This window comes from Triticum aestivum, chromosome 6B (assembly GCF_018294505.1).
Source record: "Triticum aestivum cultivar Chinese Spring chromosome 6B, IWGSC CS RefSeq v2.1, whole genome shotgun sequence".
Taxonomy (NCBI): domain Eukaryota; kingdom Viridiplantae; phylum Streptophyta; class Magnoliopsida; order Poales; family Poaceae; genus Triticum; species Triticum aestivum.
In genome coordinates, this window is record NC_057810.1 from 654,263,321 (window position 1) to 654,273,209 (window position 9,889).

The following is a 9,889-nucleotide window of genomic DNA, read 5'->3' on the forward strand; positions in this document are numbered from 1 at the left end:
CGTACTCCTTCCTCCTATATATACCTACGTACCCCCGACAGATCAGATACGGAGCCAAAAACCTAATTTCACTGCCGTAACTTTTTGTATCCACGAGATCCCATCATGGGGCCTGTTCCGGAGCTCCACCGGAGGGGGCATCTACCATGGAGGGCTTCTACATCACCACCATAGCCTCTTCGATGAAGTGTGAGTAGTTTACTTCAGACCTTCGGGTCCATAGCTAGTAGCTAGATGGCTTCTTCTCTCTTTTTGGATCTCAATACAATGTTCTCCCCCTCTCTTGTGGAGATCTATTCGATGTAATCTTCTTTTTGCGGTGTGTTTGGTGAGACCGATGAATTGTGGGTTTATGATCCAGCTTATCTATGAATAATATTTGAATCTTCTCTGAATTCTTTTATGTATGATTGAGTTATCTTTGCAAGTCTCTTCGAATTATCCGTTTGGTTTGGCCAACTAGATTGGTAGTTCTTGCAATGGGAGAAGTGTTTAGCTTTGGGTTCAATCTTGCGATGTCCTTACCCAGTGACAGAAAGGGTTGCAAGGCACGTATTGTATTGTTGCCATCGAGGATAACAAGATGGGGTTTTTATCACACTGCATGAATTTATCCCTCTACATCATGTCATCTTGCTTAAGGCATTACTCTGTTTTTAACTTAATATCTAGATGCATGCTGGATAGCGGTCGATGAGTGGAGTAATAGTAGTAGATGCAGAATCGTTTCGATCTACTTGTCTCGGACGTGATGCCTATATACATGATCATACCTAGATATACTCATAACTATGCTCAATTCTGTCAATTGCTCAACAGTAATTTGTTCACCCACTGTAGAATACTTATGCTCTTGAGAGAAGCCACTAGTGAAACCTATGGCCCCCGGGTCTATTCTCATCATATCAATCTCTATCACTTTATTATTTGCTTTGTTTTTACTTTGCCTTTTACTTTTCACTTTGCATCTATATATCAAAAATACCAAAAATATTATTTATCATCTCTATCAAATCTCACCCTCGTAAGTGACCGTGAAGGGATAGACAACCCCTAATCGCGTTGGTTGCGAGTAGCTATCGTTTTGTGTAGGTATGAGGGACTTGTGCGTGGTATCCTACTGGATTGATACCTTGGTTCTCAAAAACTAAGGGAAATACTTACACTACTTTACTGCATCATCCTCTCCTCTTCGGGGAAAACCAACGCAGTGCTCAAGAGGTAGCAGGGCCGATGGCCCCACTTGGTGGACCCCCAGGACCCTCCCGGTGGTCCCAGTACGTTACCGATAGCACCCGAAACTTTTCCGGTGACCAAAACAGGACTTCCCATATATAAATCTTTACCTCCGGACCATTCCGGAACTCCTCGTGACATCCGGTATCTCATCCGGGACTCCGAACAACATTCAGTAACCATGTATATCTATTCCCTATAACCCTAGCGTCATCGAACCTTAAGTGTGTAGACCCTACGGGTTCGAGAACCATGCAGACATGACCGAGACAACTCTCAAGCCAATAACCAACAGCGGGATCTAGATACCCATGTTGGCTCCCACATGTTCCACAATGATCTCATCGCATGAACCACGATGTCAAGGATTCAATCAATCCCGTATACAATTCCCTTTGTCTACTGGTATGATACTTGCCCGAGATTCGATCGTCGGTATCACGATACCTTGTTCAATCTCGTTACTGGCAAGTCTCTTTACTCGTTCTGTAACACATCATCCCGCGATCAACTCCTTGATCACATTGTGCAGATTATGATGATGTCCTACTGAGTGGGCCCAGAGATACCTCTCTGTCACACGGAGTGACAAATCCCAGTCTCGATTCGTGCCAACCCAACAGACACTTTCGGAGATACCCGTAGTGCACCTTTATAGCCACCCAGTTACGTTGTGACATTTGGTACACCCAAAGTATTCCTACGGTATCCGGGAGTTGCACAATCTCATGGTCTAAGGAAAAGATACTTGACATTTAGAAAAGCTTTAGCATACGAACTACACGATCTTGTGCTAGGCTTAGGATTGGGTCTTGTCCATCACATCATTCTCCTAATGATGTGATCCCGTTATCAATGACATCCAATGTCCATGGTCAGGAAATCGTAACCATCTATTGATCAACGAGCTAGTCAACTAGAGGCTTACTAGGGACATGGTGTTGTCTATGTATCCACACATGTATCTGAGTTTCCTATCAATACAATTCTAGCATGGATAATAAACAATTATCATAAACAAGGAAATATAATAATAACCATTTTATTATTGCCTCTAGGGCATATTTCCAACAGGCACCTCCGAGTTCTTGCACACGTTCAGCTCGATGACGTCCCTCGAACTCCGATCCAGCCGAGTGTCGAGGGAGAGTTCCGTCAGCACGACGACGCGGTGACGATGATGATATTCTATCGACGCAGGGCTTTGCCTAAGCACCGCTATGATATTATCGAGGAGGACTATGGTGGAGGGGGGCACCACACACGGCTAAGAGATCAATGAATAATTGGTGTGTCTATGGGGTGCCCCCCTCCCCCGTATATAAAGGAGTGGAGGAGGGGGCCGGCCAAGGGGAGGAGGCGCGCCCAAGGGGGGGAGTCCTACTCCCACTGGGAGTAGGACTCCTCCTTTTCCTATTTGGAGAGGGAGAGGGAAGGAAGAAGAAGGACTCTTAATCTCACCCGGAACCATTCCGGTGTCCAAATATAGTCGTCCAATACATCGATCTTTATGTCTCGACCATTTCGAGACTCCTCGTCATGTCCGTTATCACATCCGGGACTCCGAACAACCTTCGGTACATCAAAACACATAAACTCATAATATAACCGTCATCTAACTTTAAGCGTGCGGACCCTACGGGTTCGAGAACTATGTAGACATGACCGAGACACGTCTCCGGTCAATAATCAATAGCGGAACCTGGATGCTCATATTGGCTCCCACATATTCTACGAAGATCTTTATCGGTCAAACCGCATAACAACATACGTTGTTCCCTTTGTCATTGGTATGTTACTTGCCCGAGATTCGATCGTCGGTATCTCAATACCTAGTTCAATCTCGTTACCAGCAAGCCTCTTTACTCGTTTCGTAATACATCATCCTCCAACTAACTCATTAGTTACAATGCTTGCAAGGCTTATAGTGACGTGCATTACCGAGTGGGCCTAGAGATACCTCTTCGACAATCGAAGTGACAAATCCTAATCTCGAAATACGCCAACCCAACAAGTACCTTCGGAGACACCTGTAGAGCACCTTTATAATCATCCAGTTACATTGTGATGTTTGGTAGCACACAAAGTGTTCCTCCGGTAAACGAGAGTTGCATAATCTCATAGTTATAGGAACATGTATAAGTCATGAAGAAAGCAATAGCAATATACTAAACGATCAAGTGCTAAGCTAGCGGAATGGGTCAAGTCAATCATATAATTCTCCTAATGATTTGATCCCGTTAATCAAATGACAACTAATGTCTATGGTTAGGAAACTTAGCGATCTTTGATTTACGAGCTAGTCAAGTAGAGGCATACTAGTGACACTATGTTTGTCTATGTATTCACACATGTATTATGTTTCCAGTTAATACAATTCTAGCATGAATAAGAAACATTTATCATGAAATAAGGAAATAAATAATAACTTTATTATTGCCTCTAGGGCATACTTCCTTCACCATGCGTCGGCGGCGTAAGAAAGGAGAGGGTGGGAGAAAAGAGCGGGAATTGGATGGAGAGCACGCGGTGATGGAAGAAAATAGTGGGGAATTTTGGCACGAAAACAATGAGGGATGATCCAAAAGCGCGGGCTCCGCCTTCCTTTTGGGTGGGCCAGGGGCAGAGAGCGACGTTTCGTGTGTCCGAACTCCTGCAGAGCTCCCCACGTTTATCTCTGGTTTACGGGAGAAAACACGTCCAAACCATGCCACGGACCGATACAGGACCATGTTGGATGGCTTTCGCAGTTTGGACAACACGTCCGAACGGATGCGGGCGGTTTGCGGGTTGCCGTTGGAGACACCCTTAGTGGTTTTTTCTCTCCTCAGGTTAGTGAATTTTCCTGGCATGAGCGACACGAAGCACAAAGTTTGACCTCCACGACGACACAATGACCAGCACGGTCCACCTCCAGATCGCTAAGAGGACATCTCCAACACCGACCTTGAACGCCCGCAAACGTCCGGATGGATGTGTCCGGGCAGTACAAGGCATCCATTGCGTGTTAGAACTCTCGCAAAGTAAGAGGAGGTTTGCAACACATTGGCCATGTACGTGTTGGATCCACTCAAATCCTCTCAGCGTGAAACGGGTGTCGTGCATTCATGTCGGTCAAGCCGCTCCAGAGCGGACGTGACTTGACAACATTGACGCCGTCCAGAGCAACACGATCGGACGAGCGGGCGGTGGTGCTTTAATATCGACGCGGCGACGACCGAGAAGCCCACTTCGGCCGGTGCGCCACATTGAAGCTGACTGCCCATCCACTCGCTTGGCGCGGCTATTTAAGCACGGCTCCAGCTCCATCCACATGATATCTCTTATTCTTTCCTCTCTTCTCACTGCCACTCCCTTCCTCTTAGCTCACCGCCGTTATATCTCCTCTCTTCTCTGCGACGATGACCAAGTCATGGTTCTCTGTGCTAGTGATTGGTTTCTTCCAAATCCGGATCATGGCCCCATCACCATAGCTCTCTTGGGCCATCGTACTCCACATTGCCCGGCTCCTCAACGAAGGAGGAGATCATCCTCTCCTCCGACAAGGAGGAGTAGCAGCAACTACACTTCCTTGTGTGTGTGTGTTGTGGGGGGGGGGGTGGGGGGGGAGGGCGGCACGAAGGAGGAATACTAGCCTCACCTGGCGCTCCTCATTGAGTGGTCACTCAAGGATGGCGGTCTCGCACCGCCCCTCCACCGTCTCAAGGTGGAGCTAGCATCACCGCTTGTCCGGCGCGTCAAGAAGGATCTCTCCCTAGCGCAACCGTGATGTCCAAATCGAACGACGCGTGAAGGGTGAGCCGGCGTTGCCATCGCACAGCCGGTACAACCGCGTCAACCAACAAATGTTACGGTCGCACCACGTCTGGTGTGACAAGGCCGTGAAGGAGGAGGTGCCCATCGTGAAGGTGCGAGGGTGCCTCCTCCACTATATTGGTCGTCCTGACGGCTACTCGTCTTTGTGGAGCACGACATTGGCAGAGAAGGGTGCGGCATTCGCAAAGTCCGACGTCATGCCGGCCTCGGTTCACGCAGACCCGACCTAGCGGAGCCATGGGCCCGAGACCGGCCCGTCACCACCACGGAGACGTCTGTGCGGCGCCTACGCCACGTCGACGGGAGCTTGCCAAGATAGAGGATGAATCGTCGCTGAGCGACACCGCCTCACCTCCAGCAAGGGGAAGGGCAGGGCTCCCCAGTCAGGGTCGACGTTGGCCGACACGAGACGTGCACAAGGTGTCGTGGATTTGTCACGGCATATGTCCTAGTGTGAGGACTTTTCGTGAGGCCAACACAACTAGGTAGTAGCTTGAGAGGGGTTGATCGGGACGAGAGACGCGTGTAGATCATCGAAGCGGATTAGCACACGAGACAAGATTTAGACAGCTTCGGGCCCCGGAAAACATCATCCGGAAATAACCCTACATACTGTTTGTGGCTAGGTCTTATTCAATATGCTCATGAGGGAGTTGCTATGTAAGCAGGCTCTCCTCTAGTTGTGTCTAGCCCTCAAGATTATTTCCCCCCTTCTTGGGGTGCCCTGCCCCTTCTTATATAAGTTGAAGGGACGGGTTACATGTGGAGTCCTAGTAGGATTAGGACTAGTCTATCTTCTAATACAAGCCAGATACAAGTCCAGATCTTGATTCCTTGTAAGGAAAATATTCCACGCCTTTCCTCTTAAGCCGGCCCACCATCACATGAACCAACCTACTGGGCCTTGGGCCTTGTCGTCCGTCTGATCAGCCCGCCGGGTCACTAGTGAGTCGCAATGTTCAGGCGGATTGCCCGTAAACCGCCAGGTCCGGGCGGGTCGCCAGTGAGTCGCCAAGCTCCAGCTGGGTCATACATCCGACGGGTTACACCGCGGGGTATATCCCCGACACAAGGCCCAGGAGGAAGCCGAGTGGCTCCTCGGCGAGCGATAGGCGGTGACCAGGCAAGGCTGTCGTGCCCCCGCGCCCTTCCGCTGCTAGAAAGGCCTCGACGGGTGTTCCAACTCTGACGATTGCATGGACGGCAACAAAGGTGCCGCCGGCCAGGCATACGAGGTCACTGCCCGCTACAAATTACTTTCGGTTTTTTGTTAAGTTTTAGTTGAACGGACGAAATACCGAACGGTTCATGTAAATTATCTCAAATTTTGTATGTTGCATGAATACGTCTGCTTTAGGTTTTTTAAGTTTTATAGTTCAACATACGAAATATTGTCCAGTTTATGTAAATCATATTGGATTTTATGTAGGTCTGCATGATATTTGTCCATCTCTGGTTTAATTTTTGTTTGTATTGCAGACGAAGGTTTGGGGTAATTTTTGTTTGTATTGCTGACAGAGGTTTGGGGCAAGTGCAGCTCCATATGGGTGTCCGTGGAAGCGTCAAAGTCGTGAATAAATACTACGGTAGTGTTTGGTTTTCTAGTCTTAGGACTTTTTTTAGTCCGTAGGACTTTTTAAAAAAGACTCTTAAGGAGGTGCTTTTCAGAACTTTTAGCAAAAAGTTCCAAAAAAGTCCCTCCTTGTTTGGTTTGTTAGGGACTTTTATGAACTTTTTTTAGTCCCAACACAAAAAAGCCCCTGAAACCAAACACCCCCTATGTCTGTTTTTGGGAGCCGGCATTGGAGATGTCCTCGGTAATGTTAGCGATTTCACAACAAAAACAAGGAGCAAGCATTTGCCACGAATAACACATCATAACTTTCATTTGCCAAAATACTTCACACTAATGTCAAGAGTTACTCCTTATCCTCCTCGACTCAGTACAATCTCAAAACACAGATAATTGAAAAGATTGACTAAGTGACAATTAATCGACGCATACAACAACTCCTGTCAACTGCAGCTTGCAGCCCCGCAAAAAAAACGCAGCTTGCAGCTCAAGCGCAGTGCTTTGGCCAAGTAAAAAAATTCCCTAAACTTGGGAACTGAATCCGGACGAGCGAAGACAGCATCCCCTTGCTGAGTTTGTAGCTAAGCAACGACTTCTCCTTCAACGTCCACTCCTGGAGCATGTGCTTGCAATTCTCACACACTGGACTCTTATAAAGTTTTATGTCCTCGAGATTCACCGCTGCTTCCATGACATTCCTGACAAAGCGCACGATATTTTCTTCTGCTTCAAACCTCCCATAGATTCTGAGCTCGGCAAGGTTGTGGTGCTTGAAATCAGATGCAGATGGTTCCCACTCTAGTCCCTTGTCCTTCTCCTCGCTAAAGGCATACTTTTTTCTCCGCTCCCCCGTTACCATTTCACATAAATGGTCCCGCACCTGCATTTGTTCAGGTAAAAAATTCTTAACTGGCCACAGCAAGTTTGAACTTCAGAGTGAGATAATAAAAACGAGAATCGAATAATCGGCACAAGACTTCACCAAGATGCGTAGTTCCTTAAGGGTGGGTGCACCTTGAAGTATGAACATTATCCGAGACAGATCGCATTCTTCAGAAATGTTAATCAAATTCACAAGCCTTAGCTTGTGTAACACTGGTAACAATTGTCTTCGACCTTCCGGCTTGACCCAAATCTGCACAAGAGGGGGGAAATACAGAATTATGTTAACCAAAAATAGTGATTATAACCTCCACCCACCACGGACACCAAAACTTACGCACATCACTGACAACATTGAGAACCTTCACTAACCTTTTCACTTTTGAAGTTCAAATGGAGGTTGCTTATGGCGGTTTTACCCAGCAACTCACTTATCCTGAGCATCTTGTGCCAAGAAAAACCAGTATTAATGATGCTCACAGTCTGGAGCAGTGGGACATAGCCAAGACAGAAGGGGTCATCTTGAGATCGAAATATATTAAATTTCAGTACGGTGAGTTTTGGTACCCACTTCAGATCAACCCTCTTAATAAGCACGCTACGGGCAATCACCAGTTCACTGAGTTGTGGGTGTTCCACTTCCAGCAAAGACTCAATGCCCATATCACAGTGGTAGAGGCAGAGGAACTCGAGTTGCTTGCATATACTGAAAATTTTGGGAAAGCCTGATTCTCCTAACCTCAAATTCTCTAGCGTGAGGCGTGCAAGACCACCAAATGTGTTTGGACACGAATCAAGGAATGACATGAACTGCCTCCCATGAGTGAGCAGGTCATTATTGGTAAAATTTGTGCGCACCTTGGTCAAGATTGTGAACTCAACTGAAGCAACCTTGTGTGTTGCTATGGTGTTGGCAACAGTCTGACCAATGAAAATGGACTCATCTCCCAAGTAGAATTGCATGCGCAGCAGGTGAATGGTGTGTGGACTTGCAGCCCTCTTTTCCAGTATGCTCCTGGTTGCTTCCAGCACATTGGTATTGGCCCGAACTATATCATCTGAGGTTAACTTCCCACCTTCATGCTTGGGTTGAAAAGAAGCAACCATTATAGCAATCTTTGAGAGTATAGCAGGGATGTGCTTCCAGCGTCTGGAGAGGATGGTGGCTCGTGCAGCATCAGCGATATCAAGTCGCTCCACAATGTTGAGCAAAACGTCATCAGGCAACTTACTGAGCCTGTCAACTCCATTGTCCTCCTACATTTTGATATGGAAACAAACCATAGTTGATTTCTTATGTTAGTCTCATCACAGGTGCAGTTTTAATATTCTCCACAAACGTAGACACAATTTTCATACTTCCCAAAGAAAGACGCAATTTTGATTGTACAATTTTTGTACTTGCCCACAAAAGGATGCAATTTTGATTATAACTATACAGTTTTTATACTTTGGACAAAAAAAAACCCCGCAAATTTGACGATATACTTTCAAGGGACTGAGGCAATTTTAATATATTTTTCCAACCAAAAAGGTAAAATTCGACGACGAATTCTGATCATGCGCTGACTTTGTAAGAGTTCCACCTAAAGGAAAAAAGGAACAGGAGGACAGACTCACCACCATATCGAGGGAGGATTTGCCGAGGCCGTCCACGGATGGTTTGGCCATCGATCTGGCAGTCGGCCGCCGAAGGGAGTTGATCGTATCCTCTTAAAACTGGCGGGTACCACGGTTGCCGCCAGGCCAGATTTATAGCAGCAGCTCGGAGACTTATATTAAAACTGGAAACAGGACCTGTTTCTGATTGCAGCCCGGGAAGGACTGCTTTGATTCCGGATTGCCACTGAAAAAAGGAGACTCGGAGAGGAGCCGCTTGATTCCTTGGATTGCGGATGGCAGCTCGAAAAGGAGCTACTGCTGCTGCTGCTGCTTCGATTGGGAACTGCAGCTCCCAAAGATAAGATTGGGAGCTGCTTATTCGGTCGTCTCTTCTGAAGCACCACTCAATCCTCATACGAGGCATCAGGCAAGGGCGATGGCGCGTGGCGGGAGCTCGGCAGACGGGAGGCGGCGGGGCAAGCGGCGCATAGCTGACCTCAGATCCCCTTTTCGGTCTTTCCTCTCTGATGATGAAACCCTGCGAGGGTGGGCGGCGTGGCAGGGTAGGGATCACCGTTATGTTTTTTTGAGGGGTCACCGTTGATTTTTTTATTTTATTTTGAGAAATGGGTCACCGTTGATGATGTGTACTGTGGCCTGCGATGGAGGAATGATGTCACGGATGGGCCAAGGCCCAACCCGCGATTGCAGTGTCTTTCGAGAAAAAAAAGCTTCTCAGACGTTCCCTTCGTCGGTGGTGGCGACCGCGGTATCGTACGT

General features: G+C 47.4%; 1 protein-coding gene across 1 annotated transcript; it reads right to left on the minus strand.

The window, feature by feature from the left end:
* Positions 1–6,909: 6,909 nt before the first annotated feature.
* Positions 6,910–9,671, minus strand: LOC123138538 (uncharacterized). Its single transcript, XM_044558519.1, has 4 exons — positions 9,128–9,671; positions 7,880–8,764; positions 7,608–7,760; positions 6,910–7,505 (listed from the first exon to the last, which is right to left on the minus strand). Exons 1-4 carry the CDS (start codon positions 9,176–9,178, stop codon positions 7,113–7,115), a joined length of 1,482 nt encoding a protein of 493 aa, XP_044414454.1. The 5' UTR covers positions 9,179–9,671; the 3' UTR covers positions 6,910–7,112.
* Positions 9,672–9,889: the final 218 nt, after the last annotated feature.

Bases quoted from the DNA above. Each gene is read 5' to 3' on its own strand.
- LOC123138538 (XM_044558519.1), bottom strand. From the start codon at position 9,178: ATGGCCAAACCATCCGTGGACGGCCTCGGCAAATCCTCCCTCGATATG. The intron at 8,765-9,127 runs GTGAGTCTGTCC...ATCAAAATGTAG, and splicing joins AATCCTCCCTCGATATGGTG to GAGGACAATGGAGTTGACAG. The intron at 7,761-7,879 runs GTTAGTGAAGGT...CCTCTTGTGCAG, and splicing joins TGAACTTCAAAAGTGAAAAG to ATTTGGGTCAAGCCGGAAGG.